The sequence below is a fragment of the Odontesthes bonariensis genome, chromosome 17, assembly GCF_027942865.1.
Source record: "Odontesthes bonariensis isolate fOdoBon6 chromosome 17, fOdoBon6.hap1, whole genome shotgun sequence".
Lineage (NCBI taxonomy): Eukaryota > Metazoa > Chordata > Actinopteri > Atheriniformes > Atherinopsidae > Odontesthes > Odontesthes bonariensis.
Window position 1 is genome coordinate 27137264 of NC_134522.1, and position 23680 is coordinate 27160943.

The window sequence follows — 23680 nt, forward strand, 5'->3', positions numbered from 1 at the left end:
CGTCATTTTCTGGTTACTTGCAACAAAACTTTACATATTACATTTGTTTGGGTGAGAAACATAATCTTTAAATTCATGGCATGACTGGGCAGAGAAAGAGAATCAGAGCGTGTTGAAAGTCCAAAGGGCAAAGGTTAATTTGGGACAATCGTTGAAAAATCAAGCAAACAAATCCGAACGGGGGTAAAAAATCCAAAAACTGAAGATCAAAACATAAACAAACACTCAATCAAACACTGTGGAAATTCATATTCGAATGAGTACTTGAAAGAAATTAACATTTTAAAAGAGTGTACGGGGTTATCTGGGGCCATAACCGAAGGCAGGTGATTGGAACAGGAACTGAAACAAAAAAGAAACATAGGAAGTAGCCTAATTCTAATTAAGGTGTTATCAGATGGATGAACTGTGAGAATCAGCACCAATTATTTCTTCACCAGCAATGTGTGTGGAACAACTGCAGCATCTTGTTAGAAATGTACAATTATGTACTGTTTTTTAAGGAAGTGAAAAAGTGGTTTGCCTGATTTATTTGTGGGCAGTTTGTTGAATGGATCACAGTCAGTTTTTAAAGTCCTTTTTGTGAAAATAAAAGGGCTGTTAATGAAATGAAGTTTTGAATAAATGTAGAATTTTGACTCTAAAATTCCCTTTACATATTCAGCTCTTATCAGTATCACCCTTTTAATACCTGATGTATGATTTTGAGTTGTTTTTCTTTAGCATTTCCCCTTATATTAATTGCAAAGTCTTACAGGAAATGTGAACGTGTACAGATGGCAAGCAGGCGGACTCAACCAACATCCTGACATCAGAGGTTATTTGAACGCAAACCTCGATTCGGTTGAGTCAAACACACCTGTGAGCTGTGCTGCTTGTGGTAGCGATGTGCTCGAAATTTTGTGTCTGTTTTCCTGGAAGATCCTGCAGATTAAAAGGTAAGATAAACTGTTTGGTATATTATAGAATCTGGTTTGAAATCTACTTATCTTTTTATTGAATAAAACTGATCCACAAACTGTTCCTTTTATGAGCATTTGATTGATTAATGTGATATATTTTACCATAGGGCGCAAGAGTATGTTTGAATGGTTTAATTGTATGATATAGTTACTATGCATAAGCATATGAAAAGGCAGGTATCTCAAGTCTTATTGGTCAGAGCAGGTGGTTTAGATATTAACTTTTTACTAACGTCAATCATCAGAAATGCAACTAAAGAATCCTTTGAGTCTTGCAAATACAAAGAACTTAATGTGTTCAAACATATTATATCAAACCTGAATGGAGCAAACTGTAGGGGGCTCATGCAGTTCTTTATAAGGCTGCACACAAGAAAAGCATTGTGGGTTTGAAAGTTCATTGTGTAGTTTTGGAACACATGTGGAGAATATGTTGTGAACTGCAATCCTTTCAGAAGTGGAACATGGTTTGATGGTACAGGGAATATCCAAGATTGACAAAAAATGACAAACTTAAAATCCATTCGGTGTCACTTAAAGGAACGCCTAAATCACCTGACCGAGGAGATGAACAAACTGTAACACTTTATACAGAGACTACAGAGATTATAACCTCAGTTTAAACTCTCTGCATACAGCTTCCACTGCAACATCTGGTCTGGCAGATCTGCAGATTGGGAATGTTGAAACCATTAGTTGTCACGTTACATAAGACTAGTGTCATGCCAAAACAGAGCCAAGCTGCTGTTTGTGAGAGACTTTTTAGCTGAAGAATGTTATTTGCTCTTTGGAGGAAAATCAAGACGTTCACTTGCTTCTCCTGATAAGGATAAGGATGCATGTGCAACCAGACCAGCTACAGCAACACAGAGATCATCACAGAGACTGTGCTCTTGCAAGAACATAATTAGTTTTTTGTGTATGTTATTGTACTCTTGAGGCAAATGTGGCCAGAAATGTAATTGTTTGACTAATGTGATATATTATATGTGTCATTTCTGGCCACAATTTCTTCACGTGTCTCTTTAGAATTACAGTACCTGTACCCAACTTGATTGGGAAGTAAAGTTTTAGAGTATGTTATCTCTGTGTTTCCTAGGTGAGTCTCGGTACTTACACCACAGAGTCAGTTCCAACTGAAACACAGTTTTCAAACGACCGCTTTCTGATCCGTCACCATACTGGTTCATGGTTTGGTTGGGGTTTAGGTCTGCTTCCTCACTGAGGAAAAAAAAAGAGCATCTGTTGTCATGATTTCTGGAAACCAAATCATTGCTGGTGCTATCACAAGATATTATTATCATTCACTTTGCCACATTATGTTGTACAGATAAAAGTAAATACAGAGCAACTCCTTTTAAGTTTGAAAAGTTCGAATAAGTGATTAGTGACGTTTTACTTCTATTCGGATACAGTCTGTCTTCACATAAACATATAAACACTTGTTGGTGGTGTAAGACTAAAAGTCAGGGGATCCACAATTTTGCTGGGCAGCATAAATGTTTGTACAAAATTTCTTAACAAATCAAAGAGACCAATCAGCTGCAGACTGGCGCTTGCGTCAGTGCTGGTGACTAAAAACAGCCTGGCGTTTATGTGTGTGTGTGTGTGTTTGTGTGGGTCTGGACTTTCCGCTGCAGATCATTTTTAAAGCAGGAGGAGCTTGTTAATGCTTATAAGAGGCCCACTCTGCAGTTAGACAGAGCAGCGACTCTGAGATCAGGGTGAGTAATATCTACAGAGGGGCTGGATGAAAAATAATGCATGTGATTGTCTGCCTTTCTGGTTGACAGCATGCTGATTCTCAAGAAAGTTTCCTTAAAGCTTTATTGTTCTTATGGGTACAGTTTTAGAATTGTTGTTTTTTCAACATTCTTTGCTAATTCAGTTTGCAAAGAATCTGTAATGCTGTGTTTTTCCCTTTATTCAAATATGATGTTTCTGTTAATTTTCACTTTGTTTTATGCATGAAAAACATCATCTGCTGTGTATTCTTTGTTAACTGGCTGTGGTTATTCTGGGAAGAATGCCTTTGAATGCCACTCTGTGATGTTGCTCTCTTTTTTTCTTTTGTTGTGGTCCAATTTCATGAAGGCAACTTTCTTGGAAGAAATTACTTAAGCTGGTTTACTATGTGTGTGTGTGTTTCACACAGACATTTACTATGCTAAATCAGACTTTCAGACAAACTAACTAACATTTGGCTACGTTTTTTTCTTTTCTTTCGATGCCTAGATTTATCAGCACCTTTCCAGCTCTGTTGTTCCTGTTTCTCTGCCTGTGTTGGCAAAAGGATCCAGTCAGATCCAGAAATGCGGATTCGCTCAGACTCAGATGGCTTGAGGAGTAACTTTCTCCCACATCCAAGTGGGATATCTGCGGGAGCAGGATGGTTTAGAGAAAGATTCCACAGGTTTCGGAGGCAGTCCACTCCTAATGTTGTTGTGATCAGTCCCGCTTCGACAGATGGACATCCGGCACCTGTTGATGAAATTGGTGAGAGACAGTATAAACATTCAGTGATTATATAGCTTCACCCTCATCATCCTTAGTTAAGCTTAAGCTCCAGTAGAATATGAAGATCCAAATAGGGAATTATTTGTCTCAATATGATGTAATTTTGTAAGAAATTACAAACACTGCGTGAAAATGGCCTTGTAGTCACTATTAAAGATTAAAATTACAATCACCCTTTTCAACTTTCATGAAAGACGATGAGTTGTGGTCCAACTTAGATGTTCTATGATTTTTTTCTTCTGTAGTGATTCACACATTTGAGCAACTTCTTGCGGAACGGGACTTACACAAGGCCAGCCTTCTGGTGAAAGACAGAGAGAATTGTCTTTTTGGGGAGATAACAGAGAAAGAGGCACTTAAAAATCATGTGGAAGAGGTAGACAAGCTTGCTGCAGATCGTAGAGCCCTGCAAAAACTTGTTCTGGAGACTGTACAGCAGAGTTTGTCACTCAGCCCGAATGAACTCAGCAATGAGGCAGCAGTGTCTGGTCTGACTAAAGCTTTAACATCTGCCGTGAATGCCATGAACCAGGAAGAGGAGCAGGACCAGCTTTGGAGGCAGGTGAAATGTCGGAGTCCCAGCAACTGGAAGAAGCTCCATGACTCAACCCTTCGCACTCTGGTCGAAAGTCGAATGGACAACCCGCTGGTGGGCCCTGTTGGCCAAGAGGAGAAGTCTTCTATCCAGTCAGACATCCAATGCATGGGCAGGCAACTGAAGGAGGACTTGCTCATGGTGGTCCAGGTGGTGAAGAGCTGCTACCAACCAGAGGCGGACATCTGTAATTTTTATGCTATGCTGTATCACAAAGCCCTCAGCTCCAGACTAAAAAAGATTGCAGACTTTGTTCTGGAGGACAGGGATTGCATCTTTCTCCTGCGCTGGGTGAATGAGTTTTATCCAGGGTAAGATATGAATTGAATCTATGTTCAGTATATTGAGTTGGTGTACTTTTCTCTTTGTGGGTACAGCTTCTAAGTGTGTACACACTGCTTTTGGGTGTTTATCTTACAGCTGTTAAGTATCATTTTGAAAGCAGTACTCACATAACCATACATTTGATCCATGATTTCAAACAAACTAGATATCAATGATTCCCAAAAGATAAACCTTTATGTTTTTGGTGCACATCTCTCCAAACCCTAAATGCCCAGGCACAAAAATTTCCTGAGTTGATGTACACTCCTTTGAATTGTGGATACTTTCTAACATAATTAATCCCACTACCTCATATCATTCTGTTTAATAGTGCCATTTTCTAGGTGAAACATTATGGTTAAATATACTGACTTAAATCCATAGGCTATGTGTATGCAGCCGGGCTTGTTGTGTCCAAAGTGGGGTTACAAGCCAAAAACATTGCAGCCCCTGCTCAGGGTAGCAGCTATAACACTGATTTTTGACCTTGTGTTTTATTCCTGATGGAGACAGATGTATGAAGAAACTTCTCTCAAACAATAAGGAATCTCCACGTGTAATTGGGCCTTATTAAAGTTAATCCATATCTGCATATGTGATTATTAGCAGAACTACAGCATTCTTTGCCCATGTTGTCTTCTACGTCAACACCCAGCTCAAAATTCAACTAAACCTCAAAGTTGTGTCATGAAGTGTTGAAACAGACAAGAGAGGCACAAATCCTCCAGTTTTAAAGCCACAGTACAAAAAGTAATCATACAGGTTTTCATTGATTTTAGAGTTTGCTTGGAATCAATTAGACATGGTCACATTTAGATGTTCCTGAACCAGTTTAAATTGACAATTTGCTGTCCGGTCTTGATATGGAAACCAGTGGAAAAAAACGTTAATTAAAGTTTATGTGATATCTCTTTTATGTGTTAGAATCCTTCAAAAGCCAGAACTGGCAGCTGAGATCGACGTTGCAGCACTAGGAAAGCTGCTCCCTGAAGAGTTACTGGAGCCCCTGGAGGAGCAGTACCTTGACAAGCAAACGGTAACCTGAGCTCATTTAAAGTAATGCGAGAGAATTTTGCTCATTTTTTTTCTTAAGCTCTTCCTACAGTTGTGGGATGTCAAAAAAAAAAAACTCTATGTGAGCCCTGAAAATGTACTGTAGAGCTGTGCACATGCAGTTGTTTTCATGTTGGAGAGAAGTGATCAAAAGTCCACGAAAATGTCAAGTAACATGAAAACAAAAACAATGTGGTGTGGGGCCGGAAACAGTGGTGTCTCTGCCCCCAGATGCTCGTTAGTTTCAGAATGTGCAAAACAAAAGTCAGTGTGCTTCAAAATGAGTCAGAAGCACATAGTTTTATGATTCACAAGCTTCTCAAGTGTTGCTTTAAGATCAGTTATTTGTTATGTTTTTTTCTAGATTTAAGTTTTCAACAAAGTGCAGTTTAGCAAACCATCTTTTTGTCTGCTCAAATGTGGTCTCTAATCTTAAGTGTTGCGTAAAGTACAGTTCTAATTCAACACGAGTGAAGATCATCATTGATTTGGTTGCAGCCGTGCTCTCTTTTACAAACATAGGGGCGCAAACAAGCATTTTAGCACAGTAAAATCAGCAACCTGTTTGACAGATTAGCAATTTTACAGAGACTTAAAAAGGTTAAATTACATAATTGTAAGCTTAAATGACGTTTGAAACGACATTTTATGCACATAAAATTGTTAGGTAGCCAAAAATATACTCTCTGTATGAATTATGTATGAAAGACTGTACAATCATTCATGAGAGCGGAATGTTGTTGTGTATTCAGACAGAGCTGTCAGCTTGTATGAACCGAGTCCTCGAGGAAGAAATGAATAAATGGAACCAGGGAGAGGAACCAGCAAGGGATTATAGCTGCTACACCAGTCCTCTGGCCTTCGACATCATTCAGGTGCAGAAGCAACATAATGACTGTGAAAGCAGCAATATTGTATCTTGTTAAGCATTGCGAGAAGAGTCTGTTGTGGTGGTTGCCTTTTCAGTCTTATTTTGGCTGAGTTTTGGCTCAGTTTCCGCAGCTCTGTTGTTGGACTCGCTGCTACACCTCGTGCCCTCATAACGGTCAAAGGGCTACTGAGAAAACAAGGCAAAGAAAAATCTCTTTTCAAAAAATCGTCACTGAACCTGCTAAATGGGGTTCAGATAAACTAAAACATATCACACGTCACACAAAAAAAAAAACAAATCCATGTATTTTTCATAGATCACCACATATTTTCCTCTCTGTGATTTAAAGAGCAGAGAACATGTTATTGTCTAACCAACACAATATTTGCTTGCCTGGTATACATTAACTGGGGTCAAACTAAAATAAAGGATCAAAGAAAGATAGTTAACCAACATGAAGGAAGGGGATTTTTGTTGGAGGAAGAAATTTGAATTTTTAACAGTGACTTTCTGTCAAAGATCATACTGTTAAAGGATAAGACCGGTTTTTTGACATTGGGCCCTTGATTTCACATTATAACATGATGTTCTACTCACCCCTGCTTGTTGTTGGTCATTTGGAGCTGTTCCGAAGATATTCGCGAGGCGTCTGGCTGCTCTCTTGAGATATTCGGCCATGAAACGGTTTCCTATGGGCAAGCTTATACAGGCACAAACTATGCTGTTTATAATTTATTAATTACTCTACACTAGCACTGATAACGTGGAGGTGCGTCGCTTACTTAAAAAAATCCGGGTTACTAATTTTGAATTTTAGCCGAATGAATGAATAGGCAGCAGGTCTGTGGGCTGTCTGTGGTAGTAGCACGACGATGACGTCAGTAACACCCACTTTACGACAAAAAAATCAAAATTACAATAACCCGGATTTTTTTAAGTAAGCGACGCACCTCCACGTTATCAGTGCTAGTGTACAGTAATTAATAAATTATAAACAGCATAGTTTGTGCCTGTTTAAGCTTGCCCATAGGAAACCGTTTCATGGCCGAATATCTCAAGAGAGCAGCCAGACGCCTCTCGAATATCTTCGGAACAGCTCCAAATGTTCAACAACAAGCAGGGGTGAGTAGAACATCATGTTATAATGTGAAATCAAGGGTCCAATGTCAAAAAACCGGTCTTATCCTTTAAGAACCTGTTATGTCCCACTTGTTAACTGAGTGTGACCACTGCTGATCACTGGGTTCAGTTAGTTTAAGTATATGAGATCATTCTGAGGGTACGGGGCTGTGTGAGGTACCTTAAAGGTTTAGTTACGTTCACTGATTTGTGTCCGTCATCTGTCTACAGTTCATCAATGGTCGGGTGACTGGATCGGAAAAAGTTTTAGGAAGCCTACACAAAGCCCAGAAGATAACATCCCAACTCCCAGATTTAATGCAGAGGTAACAAGACCAATCTTTTTCTCTGAAGTTATTCTAAATAGCTTCTAATTTTTTTTTTTGCACTTAGCATGACAAAAACTATAAAAAGTGATAACTAATCTCACTCAAACACAAACACCTGCAGGTTCAAACGTTTTCAAGAAGATATCATCAAGCAAAACAGACCGAACAGCAAAGCACACACCAAAGCAAACCTCAGCTGCGTCGAACAGTTCAGGTATGTTTCAGATCCGATGACAGGGAGATCCAATGTTATTTACCACAATGAAACATTTTGCTGTGAGCTCATCTGTCTTGTCCTGTCTGCAGGGACGTCCTCGATAGGAAGAGTCATTTGTTTCTAGCAGATGTGCAGCAAAACTGTTTGTGTGTTCTGACTGTCATGAAGGAATCTGCCCATATGTACTTATTAAGCATTGTGCATAAGGTTCTTAAGGTAAGTGTGTTTAACACCTATTCACATTAATCTGATAGGTCTTTAATTTAAGGGTTTGAAAAAAAAATTTAATTTGTATTTTTATTACTTTAATTATCTCCATGGGAACAAAGATGTCTTTATTTTGATACAATCCCATAAATAGCAGTGATAATGTTTTGAAGTAAAAGTTTTGATTTTTTTTTTAACACAGCCACAATACCAGAAGTTAGGAACAAGCGACTGGCTGAAAAGGAACGCGTTTGAGATGCTGCTGAGCAGCCTCGAAAGACAGTTTGAGGAACTTCAGGGCTTGTCTCAACCCTGTCATCAGGTAAAGAAACATGAAACACACTCTGACGAACAACACCATATTATGTGCGTCTACCCCAGTTATGTGTTAGTTTTTAGTAAATGGACTCAAATCTGCTGTGCTTTACTGATGAAAAAATGTGACTATTATCAGGAGCTGATTGGCCAGCTTTACCAGGAAGTTACAGAAGAGTATGTCAAGAGGCTCCTAAGAGGAGATGTTAAACTGAAGGACAAGGAGCAGCAGCAGAAGGCTTGCACAACTGTGATGGACAATGCAGAGAGTTTGCGCATGCTATTCAGCACAATGGTGAGATTTAATCGTAAGCAAACACTGGAATTTAGCCCAGTACACCAGTAAACCCAATAATCAGAACCAAAACTAGAAACAGCCAGATCTAACAATATAGCAAAAATTTGGTTTAACATGCTTGATTTCTTCCATATTAAGTGGTCGCGGGGCACAGTTTTTTGGTTTTAGTATTTAAAACTCACAGAGAAACACAATGTACAGCCAAGAGTTATATTTCTAATGGGAATAAACTAAGGGAGAGTGAGTAGCTCATGTCCATGAAAACCAGACTGAGACACCAAGGACAAATATCTCAAATCCTGTCACCTGGGAACAACAAGAAAATAATACTTTTATCAACGACAGAGTAAGCTGTCCTGTCAATGAAATACATTTATAGAAAATTATTACAATGGCCATTTAACTTGAGAGGATGAATGAAACATCTGGGAAATACCCATAGCACGTGATCAGAAAGTGATCCTGAGCAAAAAGAGAAGTGCAGGAGCTCTGCCATAGAATGTCCATAAAAAGGCTGACGTAACTGCTCTGTTTCGATAGGGATCAAAGGAGGACTGGTTGAAGGAAATCTTGACCAAGATGGCAGAAGTGTTGAAACTCCAAGATATCCCTGCCATACAGATGCAAATAGCTTCCCTGGGATCTGCTTATCCTGACCTCAGGTAATCTCCACACTCTTTTTTTTTTTGGATTCACTTCAACATACTTTACTTTTCAAGCAAACAAAACCATTTGGTCACTCATTTGTGTAGGTTTGCTGCCACGAGTGTAACTGGCCTAACCAGGCCAGAATAGCATCATAATATATGTAGTTTATATAACAATAATTTGAGGATAAACAAAGTTGATAGCTGATGAGAAACAGGAAATGAACTGTGCCAAACATCTGAAATGTTTTCTTGGTAACAGGATTAGCTTCATCATGAGTACACTGTGAGCTAAAAAGAGACTCACAATAGATAGCTTTTCTCTAGAAAAAGGTTTGTCATTATCTCTGTCTGTGGGAGTGCACGGAAACAAAAAGAATTTCTGTGGCCAACTACAACAAGTTTGCAAAAGTTGAGAGGTTGTGTGCCATTCTCTGAGTTCTAACCTTTGACAAGCTCTTGGACATTTCTCTGAAAATAGTCATGTCAACATTCTTGCAATGAATTAATAGGAAGGTCGCCTAGCTCTATACTAAACGTTCATACTGAAGATAAAACCACCCCCCAGTGAGCTTGGCTTAGCAGGAAAACTGGAAACAAGATGAAGCAGTCAGCCTGGACCTAACTGGAGGGAACAGCATGCTCCTATCAGCAACTCTGAAACTCAAAAATTGAAATGTGTAATCAAATGTGACAACCTGAGCTTGACAGTTATGTTTGAGTGTCTCTAAGTTTGTGATCTTAGATAATACGCTTAATGCAATACATGATGAAATCTATTTCTCCCTACTTTCATCCACAGTGAGAGACACGTTTCGGCTCTGCTCAAACTCAAGACGAACATCTCCAAAGCTGAAAGGAGAATGGTCAAAGCAACTCTTTTAGACACTTTGAAAGAATCAGGCGCTGGTGTTGACTCTCGGCCGTTTTTCTCCAAAGTTGAGGTCAGATGAGCTGCACACGTTTCTTCGGTGGAAAGCGTGGCGTGTGACACTGGTGTTTCGAGTCCATTTGTTTGAAGATGTAAAGAAGTGAATGTAATTGTGTGCAAGAATGTATATGGCAGAAAAAGATGATATATTGCGTACCTACTTAATGATGGGATGAACGTTTTAGTTACTGTCTGAGCCTTCTCAGTTCTCAGTTCTCAGTAGTGCTGCTGTAAATTCTACTGCGAAATACTTCTTTGTGAGACTGTGTTTTCATAAGATCCAGGTTAGTGCTGGCAAGTGTAAGTCCTTGATGGTTTATATTTTTAAATCAAATCAGTGTTATATCTTTCAATTATTTATAATCTACGTCTTGCCATATTTACAGTATTATGTATGCAAAATGTAAGTTACATTTACAAATAAATATGGTGAAACCTAAAACCTGAACTTGTATTTCATATTTTCCCTTTTTCGAACATCTAAATGCATTCAAGACAAATCTTGCTATTATATAAAAACTGTTATATTATTGCTATTATAATACCTGAATAGTATTTGGAGACTAGAATCATCCAATAATACAACACAAAGATGACACAGTAAATCTGCTTGTACAACACAAAACAGATACTCTGAGTTAAAACCAGAAGAAAGTTATTTTGGATCAGCCTCACAGTAAAAGTCTCTGGACATGTGCTAATTTGCACAAACACAATGCACAGCTGAGGCAGGTGAGACCGGTGTTCGTTCGGAAGGTGTTTGGTCATAAAACAAATGAATGGTAAGTATTTATTTCATGCAACATGAAAAGGAGAAGACATCATCCTCTGGGTGTCATCTATGAAGAATTTTAGCTCTCACAAAGGAATAAGAGAAAGCAAACTTACAAAAAAAAAAAGAATTGTTCTTTTTTCTGAGAATCACAGTTCTAGCAAGGCCAAAAACATAAAATGGCAGTTAAAGGATGCCTTTGAAGTCATTTTCCCCACGGGGAACTAGACCGCAAAACGAAAGAGTTCATCTGGTATTAATTAAAACCACTGATCCTACAGTTATTTACTGTGAATTAGTTACTAATGCCACAAGCAGCCAAAAGTCATTGACCCCCGCTTATGTGGGAATTGAGTTCGCTCTTCCTGGTATAAGGAGATTCCAGTTCATTTGTTCTGCCTAACAATGAGCAGCTAATGGACATTTCTGAAAGCCAGGGAGGACATTAATCTGCAGAGGGTGTTGCAACAATTTAGTTAGGCAGTGTGTTTTTTTTCCTAGCAGACTGTCGGTGCGAGAGGAAGGATATGTCTCTTGTAGAGGGAGTAGAAATGAAAGATGAGTGAAGGACGAGAAGCCGCTGGCAATCAACTTACAGGAAATCACCAGTCTGGAAACTCCATGGTGTTTTCCTGCAGTTCCTAACTGTAATCTTAGATAAGTTTTTATCTTTTCACTCTGTCTGAAAGGGTATGTGGACAAGCTTTTTACTGTTTGCTATATCAGTTTGAGGTAAATAGTTAAAAGCATGCAGACATCATCATGTTCACATCACGTTCGCATTTAACATAAAGCTTTTCACATGGCTGCAGACATACTGTATGTCGACAACAGCAGACGGATTGCCACGCCATCTTGTGCAAATATTCACTGTCCCCACAGGGTGAAATTAGGTTATTATGACTTATCTTTGAGGTAACCTTTCACTTATCCTGTAAAATTTTACAGCAAGAACAGGCATGTCATTTGGTATAAACAACAATGGTTCCCATGTCAACCTTTTTCCTATCTTGAGATCTTGAGGTTGACATTTGTGGTTTTGGGTTATAGTCTCTGTGATTGTAGTGTCCATAACAGGTAGGAAGATTCACCAATTCAAATCAAAATTCAGTTTTAATGTTGAGAATGTGTTGAATTTTAAACCTGTTAATGGCGTTGTTCTACCTTTAAAAGCCAGTTTAGCAAGGTTTTTCTGCAGATCTCGCACAGAAGTAACATGAGATTTTCTTGTATGTGTGTCAGTTAAATGCAGCATGGCATCTGCACCATTATCATGATGATGCATACCATTTGTGTGACCCACCATCATTGTGATAGAAATAAACACATCTGGCATCACTGTGTCACTTGTTCATGCACGATACTGTGCAATGAAACATCAAATCCAAAATCTGTAGTGAATCAATTAAGTACATGAACCATTAATAAGTAAAATTCAGATTGTGCAAAAGTAATCGTGTCATAAATTTGAATAGCACAGAGTTTGTTTCCTTTAAAGTGAAGATTGTTTTGTTTCCAAATCCATGTGACCTGTTTTACTTGTTTCTTGGTACTAAAATGTAAAAACTATTTCAGATGTATCTTAATTGATATCTCATAATATATTTCTAAATTGCGCTGCACTGTGGTCTCGTGAGACCTTTGGGGAATCTGTGGATGCTAGTACAGCACAAAAAAACAACAGAACAACATATGTGATAAGACATTGATACTCAGGATGGATTTCCAACCACAACTTGGCCCCAACTTTGCAGGGTTACAGATCATTTAAAATCATCTTAATATTATCCTAATGGTTTTAGTCCTAAGTATTTATCCTCCCAGAACCCTCAGGTCATCGCAGGGGCGTGGCTACGGGGGGGCTGGGGGAGGCACTGCCCCCCCTGGAACAAGTCCTGCCCCCCTGAGAAATACCCTGTCCATCCAAAGAAAACAGGCCAGAAAAAAGGCCACAATTTATTATCTCTGTTTGTGTCTTGTATTGATAGTGTAAGAGTCTTACACTGGTGGCAGCGGGTTTGTGGTTTGCAAAGTTTTTGCAAGGTTTTGCCGGGGATTAACGAGCCGACTGCCTGCACGACGATGGCGCCTAATTTGCTTTCCCTCCTCACCGTGTGCTGCTCCTGCTTCAAACTAACGCCAAGCAAGCGACTCAGACAGTGTGCTGGAGGAGTGCAACGGACTCTAGTGGACATTAAATCTTCTGGATAACAACGAAGCGACATAACAGTGATTTACTGAGAGTGACAAAGTGGACACAACTTTTCTGCTCTCTTCGTGGATTTTCATGCTGCTTCATGTGGGAGTACTGCTGGTGATCTTCTCTACGTGGGACAGTTGCATGGTAAAGTTGTTTATGTGTCACTCTGGAAACCTCAAGTGCAAAGTGGACTGGCCTAGCTCACCAAAGCTAAGTCTGTTAAGCAACACTTGCCCATTCAGAACTTTCACTGTACTGTTAAGAGCCTTGCCCTTGCCAAATCATAAAGTGGAAAATAAATATGGCAAGTCACAATTACCCCTGGAATGAACTGCCCTTTCCTTCTAGCCATGTTATGCCACAATATTGTAAAGGGGATTTTCCACATGTTTTCATGGGCGATGGAAAAGAGGATTTTTCAAGATGGTGCAGACGGTTTGAAGTTGCTGTTGAGGCTACTCCTAATTATGATGAGGACAGTTTGGCTAAACTTCTGCCCACACGCCTTGGTGGTGCTGCTTTTAGTTACTGGGATAGTCTACCTGATGCAACAAAATCTGACTACGATTCTGCGAAATAAAACCTGAAGGATGTTTTTGGACAGACTGCATACCTGTCCACATTTCAAAGTTATGTCAATGCACACACTCGCCTGCCTGGAGAGGCCCTTCCTGTTTTTGCTGCTGAAATTAGCCGACTAGTGGAGGAAGCTTTTCCCACGAATGGACAAAATGCTAAAGATGGAGAAAAATTCAGACGTTTCATTGCTGGAATTGAGCCATACCTTCAGCTACGTTGTCATGAACACGGTGTCAAAACACTTGATTCTGCACTTAAGTTTGCGGTACAGATTTAGACAGCTCATCATGCTAGCAGGGTGTTTTCATCTCCAAACACACTGCTGTCTTTTCCTCAGGCACCTGCCTCACCTACTGTCCCTCCCTTAACCACTCACCTTTCAGCAACTTCGACTTCTCTTGGTGTCCACTCTGCCACCTCAGATGATCTTCGCAAAATACAAGCCAAGACACACGACGTGGCTCATCAGACCACAGATCTCGTCAGCGGAGCCTCACTCCTGATGGTGGACAAGGCCACAGCCATTATTACTCCTCAGACAGAAACGCCTACAGAGACCCCTCCTATGACCGGTACTCAGCTCGTGATAGCTCCTACAGACCTTCAGGGCAGGACAGAGGCCACTTTGGCAAGAGGGATTCCTACCCTCATTATTGATCATCTGAGCATCATACACGTGGTTACAGCCCATCACGCAGAGAGTACACAGAGCGTGGCCGCTCTCTTGAGCGCCGTGAGGACAGACATCCTGCTCATCCTTCTCAACACTCTCATCGCTCTCCAAGTCCTGGACATGTACGCTTCCACTCTCCTCACACGAATAAGGTAAACAACAAGTAGTTGACAATGCGGGCCAATTGCCAGCTACAGACATCACCCAGGCCCATAAAGACAATGATGCCCCACCTACTGATTTTATCAGAGACTGTTTATCTGAAGTTGATGTTTCAAAAAGATGTGTCAGTTGTGATTGAGGACACTGTTGTGCATGCTTTTGTTGACACTGGAGGTGACATTTCAGTCATAAGTGAAGAGTATAGGATGTCTACAACTTCTCTCTACAAAAAGCCCGTTGTGAAACAGTTTGTTCCTCTCACTGGTGTCACAGGTGATCCTCTGGACTCAGTTGGTTCAATCTCAGTCAATTTGAGTATTGCTCACAAGTCAATGACACATGCCCTTCAAGTTGTCAGAAACTCTACTAAAACTCTGATTTTAGGCTGGGATTTTCTGGTTGCTAACGGCATTATTGTAAACACACGCAACATGGCTCTTATAGTAGATGACAAAGTAGTGCCACTAGTTAGCCCACATCAGTATGTCCCAAAACTGACTGATGTTACAGTTTCTTCCACAGTAACAGTTCCAGCCATGTGTGAGATGGTCATCACTGCTACACTAGATGTGCCACTCAAAGGACTAGTACCTCCTGACTATGCAGGTGTGTTTGAACCACACTACACTGACCATTCATCTGCTGGTTTTGCATGGACTGTAGCAAAAGCTGAACAAGGTTCCATCTATGTCAAAGTTGCAAACCCTTCTAGTGAGGAAGTCATGTTACATTCTGGCACTCAGATAGGAACTTATCATGCTACATCTGGAAACAACAATGACAAGTACACTGTGATGGACAATTCTGTGTGTAATATCAACATTCAGCAACCTGTCATATCCAAGCCACCTGTACTGCCTAAGATTTCAGACCCTGACCTCACAAGTGCACAGCACCAGAAACTGAAAAAGACTCTAACCTCATTCTCAGATGTATTCAGTCAGCACTCACTGGATTTTGGGAGGACAGATCTGGTCACGCACAAAATCTCAACTAACTCTGACACTCCCATCTCACAAAGAGCCTATCATACATCTCCATCCATGAAAGCAGAAATCCAACGTCAAGTTGAGGGACTTAAAGCTCAGGATGTCATTGAAGACAGTACAAGCCCCTGGGCCAGCCCAGTGGTCATGGTGAAAAAGAAAGATGGCACATACAGATTTTGTGTTGATTTCAGAAAACTGAACTCAGTTACCATCACTGATGCACATCCTCTCCCAAGAGTCGATGATAGTTTGGATGCACTATCTGGCTCTCAGTTTTTCTCCACCATGGATATGTCAAGTGGGTACTGGCAAGTTGAAATGCATCCTGCAGACAGACCCAAAACAGCATTTACAACAGGCGATGGTCTCTACCAATTCAAAGTGATGCCCATGGGTCTGAAAAACTCCCCACCGACTTTTCAGAGACTGATGGAACTTGTTTTAAGAGGTCTCCACTGGACAACCTGTGTCATTTACCTCGATGACATCATTTGCATGGGACGAGACTTCAGTGATCACCTTCAGAACCTGACTGACATTCTCACACGCTTCAGACAAGCAGGTTTGAAACTAAATCCAAAGAAATGTGAGTTTTGCAAATCTGCGGTCAAGTACATGGGACACATTGTTTCACGTGATGGACTGGCACTGGACCCAGTAAACAGTCAACGTATAAGTGACTGGCCTGTCCCAAAATCACCCACTGAGATACGAGCATTTCTGGGACTCTGCTCTTATTACAGACGGTTTGTGCACAAGTATGCTTTCATTGCTCATCCACTTCATAGACTCACACAAAAACATGTGCCATTTGAATGGACTGAAGAGTGTACAAGTGCATTTCAGACATTAAAAGACGTACTCACTTCCCCTCCATTAATGGCATTTCCCAACTTTGATCAGCCATTCATTCTCAGTACGGACGCATCTAACTATGCTTTTGGCTCAGTGCTATCTCAGGTTCAAAATGGAAAAGAACGGGTTATAGCATATGCAAGTAATGTTCTGACCCGCACGGAGAAGAAATGGTCCACATATGACAAAGAACTTTGGGCTATTGTCTGGTCTGTCAGACACTTCAGACACTACTTGGGTTGTAATCCATTTACAATCATTACTGATCATCGTCCACTCCTCAGTTTACGCAAACTGGATGTTACACATGACCCAACAGGACGAAGAGGTCGTTGGGCTTTGGAGTTGGATCCTTATCAATGGACAATACAACACAAAGAAGGAAAGAAACACACAAACGCTGATGCAATGTCTCGCATTCCCCTCTCACAAAAGCACCTCCCTCCCAAGATGATCGCTCCTCTCCTGTTAAAGTAGAAACTTCTACTCCACTTTCCACAGTTGCACAATCCTCATGTGCAGCCTTCTTCAGTCTCCAGCGCAACAGCTCAGGTTTGCTCTTCAGAAAAAGACACTGCTGTGGTTCAGCTGACGAGCACAGGTGTGGAAATGTTGCAACACACACTTTCAACTCAAAGACACAACATTCTATCCGAACAACTTTCTGACCTCTTTCTCTCTGAAGGGTACACATGGGTACAGAATAACAAACAACCATACCTGAGATACATTAAAGGGAAATTTCTGAGAAAACTCTGGTGGCAATTCCCCAAACTTGTACTGTGTAATGACTTACTCTGTTGAAAGGCACACATTGCGCCAGGAATGCCAGTTGTGTACCAAGTACTGATTCCCTCCTCACCAACTACAGAGACTATGAGCATTCTCCATGGCAATTCCTGCTCAAGTCATTACAGCGCTGATCGCACATTCAAGAAAGCTCTAATTATGTGCTAATGGCAAACATGAGGTCTGATATTGATCCTTTTTGTGATAAATGTCATACATGTGAAGCTTATAGAAAACCTGTCCCACAACACAATCCATACAAGCAGAGAGACCATTCCAGTTTGTATGCACCGATATTACTGAGCTCCCAGTCACCTCACAGGGACATAGGTATGTGCTTGTGGTTCAAGATCATTTTACAAAGTATGTTACTGCTGCTACAGTTGCACAATTATTTTGTGAGAGATACATTCCTGAACATGGAGTACCAGAAGAACTTTTTTCAGATCAGGGAAGACAGTATGAATCTCAGATTATTCAAACAATATGTCAGAGACTAAACATCAAAAAGAAAAGAACATCTCCATACCACCCCCGTGTAAATGGGATGGTAGAGAGATTTAACCGAACTCTAAAACAACAGTTGGCTAAACTCATTCATCAAAATGGCGGTGAATGGGATCACTATTTGCCAGCAGTGGTTCTCTCCTTTAACTCTACTCCCCATTCTAGCACTGGATACTCACCTTACTTCCTTGCTCATGGGAGAGAGCCTCGTGTTCCAGCTAATGTTGATTTCTCTACGCCACTGATCTCACAGACTCCACAGAACTATGGCACAGAACTGGTAAAACGGCTTGACACAGTGTTTCAGGTTGTTCACTCTCATCGTGAGGACCAGAGACTCAAGCGTGAGTACTACTTTAACAAACATGTCAAGTTCAAGCCTTATCAGTTTGGAGATTTGGTATGGATGGACTACACTAAGAAAGAAACTTGAACCTAACTGGACTGGACCTTACAAAGTCATCTCATCAGATAACGATGGACTTGTATACACACTCTTGGATTTGACACGTCCTCAAGCTGCATCAAAAGTGATTCATTATGACAGACTGAAGCCTTATCGTTCCATTTGGGACACATCTTCGACACCTGTGAATCACCTTGTACCTCAACTACCTATGACCACTCTCCCGAGGTATACTTCATTATCTGGTTCACTCCCCAGACACCCTCGATTATCCGAAACTGAACAGGCTTCTGCCCCTGCCTGCCCCTCTGTTCCTCTAATGCGCAGACCTTCAGGAAGGATGTCACAAGGCCACTCAAGACAGAACCACAGGACTGACACTGTTCTTGCAGCATCTGCTGAGACACGCTCTGGGGCCCAACTAACAACACGTTATGGACGGATTGTTAGGAAACCAGAACCGTTCATCCTTTGAGCAACCCCTCCTCTGTTCATGGGGACAGATATGGACTGTGTATGTGCATTTATTGGGACGCTGGACATTTCTTTGCTGATTGAGGGTTTGCACCCAACATTTGTAGATGGACTGTGTTTAACCAAAACCCCCAAAAAATTTTAAAAAAGGAAAGAAAGATGGAAAAAAAAAATACAGTATGTTACTGACTTCTGTTGTGTGTTGAAATACAAAGGTTAGATGTGTTGGTTTCATAATTCAGGTATTTCAGTGTTGAAGTAAAAGTGGTCAAATGTTTATTGAATCTCTGTGTGGCATATATGATAACATATGATACCGTTTTCAGGAATTCATAGTAGATGGTTTATTTTTTTCTTCTGTATTTCAGTGTTAGGAAGAGATTTATTTTTTCATAAACTGAAATGAGGACATTTCATCTGAAGAAAGGGAAGAATGTAAGAGGAGATTTATTTTGGTGTGATTCCATATTCAGCAGATTGCCTTTATTTGCATTGTTCATTATTTTGAGTCCACATAATTTAATTAATTGTTTCTACATTTAAAAATATTATATTCTGCTGCTTAATCTGGAACTATATAATATGGCGGATTTTATGTGCAGTGATGATTAAGATTGGCGGAGTAATATGTAAGAGGTGAGAGTTGACGTTTCTTGTGGTGAGAGATTAAAACTTCTACGGCCGAAGTTGTCCTCGTGCTTTTGACTTTACCCACAGCCCTCCGATAGTTCATGTAAGACAATACAAACATCCAAAACCCGGTCTTACAATAGAATAAATGCAGGTGGTGATTTTAAAAAAGCGTATATCTGCAAAGTTTATAGCTTTATTTATTTTTTTGTTATCGTGTTTCCCCCCCTCCGTAACCTTAACCTCTTGCTGCTGAAAAAAAAAAGGCGATTTTCACATTTTCGGATGTTTTTCTTGTATATAATGATCTGAAATGTAGACTTAATGAAGGTAATAAAAAGCTGGAGTTGGCTGGATGTCTTGCCCCAAGTATCTACTTGAATTTAAACCCTCAATGGAGAATGTGGAGCATGTTAAACAAAAACTATTGCATCCTAAAGTCCTGGTCTAAAAAACTCTCCAAAATAGTACATATTTGCAACATGGCGAAGGGGTTAAGGGGCAGAACAATCGTCAAAACTGCTTTCCAGTTGGTTCGTTTGAATAGGGGGTGTGTCTCTCAGTCCTCCTCCGCCCATACAGTGCATGTGTCGGCAGCTTGAGCTTTCGTCAACCAAATTTAAATACCTGACAACTTCGATTCATGTTCCTATTTCGTTCTTCTCTGTCATCTTTTCACAAAGTAGTGGTAGTGGTTTTTGTTGAGTTGAGCTTGTTTGTTTCATTTACTTGTTGATTTGTTCTAGCTCTCCTGTAGTAATCATATGTTGTATACCTTTGATTTTATTGATAGCTTGCTGTTGGTTGCATGCATCATACAAGTTCTACATTTCTTTACAAAAACAAAACAAAAACAAATAAACAAAAAAAAACCTTCATAAAAATAATTCAACTGAGCCACAAACGAGATCTGACATAGGCCTACTCTGAATAGTTTATAAACAATTTAAAAGTATTCCAGATGGATGTGACTGTCTTGAAATTGCCTAGATAGAGTGGTAGTTGGGTTTCATCCTCTCTTACCTTAACCATGCCTCTGAGGCTACGGCTACACGAAAATGTTTTTCACTGTAAACGATACTTTTTCTTATCGTTTGGCTGTCGCGGCTACACGGAGCCGGCGTTCCAACTACCCCAAAACGATAGTTTTTGAGAACGGGTTCCAGAGTGGGAAGATTTGAAAACGGCGTCGTTTCGTTTCCATTATTACAGCGAAAACGGATTTGTTTACATCTGCGTCAACCACATGGCTAACGCCAGTGACGTATACACATACGTCAGTGACCAGAACAAAAAGCGGCTTCTATTCAATATCCGGAAGAAGAAGACAACACAACAAGGACAGACAGCGATCATCATGGACCCCACAACATTGATAGCAGCACTGCTGCAGACACTGCTAACTACAGCGGCGTTGTTGAAGGAACAACGTGAGCTTCGTGCTGGTAGAAGTAGGGGCGTACACGCGTGCGCATTGCTTCTTCTATTGTTCTGGTGTAACCGGTGGGGGTGGCTTACAGCGCACCTAGGTGTTTCGTGTGTACTGCATCGTTTTCAGCAAGCGTCGTGTTTCCATCTGGACAGAGAAGCTCCCCTGTGTTCGAAATCGTTTTCGTACCCGTTTTCAAAAAAACCCTCGTTTCGTTTTCGTGTAGCTGTAGCCTGAGTGTTGAACACTTTGTTCTTCTGCTGGACAATGGATGTAGATTTTAGTTCAGGTATACAACAGGACTGGAGGGTAATAGTATTCTGGTACTCTCAGCTTTATTTCTTCTCTTTAGCAGTTACTTGGTGACCACATTTCTTGTGACCCTGATGGCGTTGTAATGGTGCGTTTGCATGCATCATACAAGTTCTACATTTCTTTACAAAAAAAAGGAAAGAAAAAACTTCATAAAAAAATTCCACACTGTTAATAAAATTGACAGTCATGATTTATGCAAGTGTGACCATATTTTCATTACCGAATTGAATTATTTCTATTATTATTATTATTATTATTATTATTATTATTATTATTATGCTTGAAGTTGTAGTAGTGGTTTTCCACCGATTTTTTTTCAGGTATTGTTTTCTGCCCCCCCAAATGAGCTAACTGCCCACCCACACATGCCATTCTGGTCACACCTCTGGGTCATCGGGGGCTGGTCTATTATTTATTCCTAAAGTGGCGACAAAAACATATGGAGAAGCATATTTTAGTTTTTATGGTCCTCGCTTCTCGAACAACCTTCCTGAAGACCAGGGGGGTATTCCTAGAAGCTGGCTTAGCGGAAAGCCTGGCTTATTTCGCTACTTCTAGCTAAATTTAGCGAGAGTTCCGTTTCATAAAGGTGGCTTATTTGAACTCCCGCTGAGTAACCATGGTAATTTATGCTGCTGAACTAGCCTGGTCCCGGGCAGGCTAAAGTTGAAGCTTAGCTTAGCTGCAACTCAAAAAATGTCCGACTAATCAATACCTAACAAACATCCGATCTACACCCATGTAGGACCAGACTCAGAAAAATGGGGGACAGGTAATAATGTTAATGATAGAAATTATTGACAGCTCCTTTCAAAACAGTCAAGGACACTGTACAAACAAGATATTACATATTCGAACACAGGGGGGGGGAGGGGGGACCTCTGTCCTTTCAGGCTGCTGCTTCACGTTTACAGTGGCCGATTATGTAAAACAACCTACAGGCTGAAGTATTTGCATTAAGTTCATCATCTCCCTCAGGCTTCCCTAATGTTATCGGTGCACTACACTGTACCCATGTACGCATCCAAGGCAATTTGTAGAGCACAATTCGTACACAAGGCAATTCAAAGTGCTTTACAGCTACATAAAATCACAAGAAGGCAATAAAATCATTCCAAAAAACAAAAAAATCATTCATTAATTAATTTAAAAGTGAAGAGTGCAGATAAAATACTTTCAGTTGTCATATGCACATCTAAATAGAACTTTCAGTCTTTATTTAAACATTGTCACATTGTCCAGGCCCCTGCTGGACCAGTGGAGGCTGACTATGTAAATCGAACATTTTTCTATATCCTAAATGTACAGGTACACTTAGGGATAATTGTCCATAGACTCTGAACTGGATTTCTCATTTTGAAAAATACCACATCAACCCCTTTGAGTAATGCTGAGCAATGTTACATTTATGCCCTGTGAAACCTCATCATTGCTCCGTGCATTCAGATGATCTGTGATGGAGGTCATTTCACTTCCAACATTGAGGCTAAATGGCCGGGATCAGTTCATGATTCTAGGATCTTCCGAGCATCCTCACTGGCACAGAGGTTTGCACAAGGCGAAATATTTTACTTACCTGAAGGAGTGTACTTTTGAAGTAAGGTGTAGCATAGGCAGAATTTTTTGGCCAAATTAAATACCTGTTCATTGCTTAAAGTTCTCAGGCACCATGGCTGACTTCTGACAGAGCCATCTTAAATTTGATAGTTAATATTTTATACATTTTGTCTTGTGGACAACTTTTCAGGCTGAAGTCTGAGTCCCTGGAGGTTCCAGTGCCTGAAAGGACTCAGACTTTCTCCTGACACAGTGAGGGACCTATACAGGGACACATATTTCCTTTGATCCTTATTGTTGTGACCTTTGAGTTAGAACTTCTTAGGTATTGATTAGGGGGACCAGTGGGATAGGGGATCGACTATGGGAGATCTACCATATTAATGAAAGAGAAGAAAGTCAAAAGTTACGTTGTCATTTATGTCTTTTTTAAACACTTGGCCGTAATATTTTACTTTATTATAGAAGAGTTATGTTGCTATAATAAGGTAAAAGATTACGGCCAAGTGTTTAAAAAAGACATAAATGACAACGTACCTTTTGACTTTCTTCTCTTTCATTAATATGGTAGGTCCAGACACCCTAGTGGCCTGGCGAACTTCCGTTGTGTTTTGATGTTTGCAGCGTTTCTCTCTTGCATGTGTTTCGCCGTTTGCAGCGCGTTTGCACGTGTCGGCCACCGTAGTTTACAGTGAGATCCACCTTTTTAGTAAAGCTTTTAATTAAATATCTTTTATTCATATTCATTGTAAATATTTTACTTGCATTTATTTCCTCCCTAGTCTCTTGTGTTAAAACTAGTTTTATCATTTATGTTTGTGTTTTAACAATTTATCTATTAATCACATATGTAACACATTTATATTTTTGTACTGTTTATGAATTTCTTTTATACAATATTTTCTATTCCATTCTTATCGTGTTTTTTATTATATTTTAATATCTTATCCATTTTGTG

The 23680-nt window shown here is 40.2% G+C and overlaps 1 protein-coding gene across 2 annotated transcripts; it reads left to right on the top strand.

Annotated features, from left to right (window-relative positions):
* The first annotated feature begins 852 nt into the window (after positions 1 to 852).
* Positions 853 to 10827, top strand: LOC142366438 (tumor necrosis factor alpha-induced protein 2-like). 2 transcript variants are annotated; one of them, XM_075448326.1, is made up of 12 exons: positions 853 to 938; positions 3198 to 3458; positions 3725 to 4385; positions 5323 to 5434; positions 6204 to 6326; positions 7673 to 7767; positions 7892 to 7984; positions 8077 to 8203; positions 8397 to 8516; positions 8649 to 8804; positions 9348 to 9469; positions 10257 to 10827. In XM_075448326.1, the coding sequence occupies exons 1-12, from the start codon at positions 887 to 889 to the stop codon at positions 10405 to 10407; spliced, it is 2073 nt and encodes a 690-aa protein (XP_075304441.1). In that variant the 5' UTR covers positions 853 to 886; the 3' UTR covers positions 10408 to 10827. The 2 variants fall into 2 exon arrangements, with proteins under 2 accessions (XP_075304441.1, XP_075304442.1); XM_075448327.1 differs by lacking the exon at positions 853 to 938 and adding an exon at positions 2648 to 2686.
* Positions 10828 to 23680: the final 12853 nt, after the last annotated feature.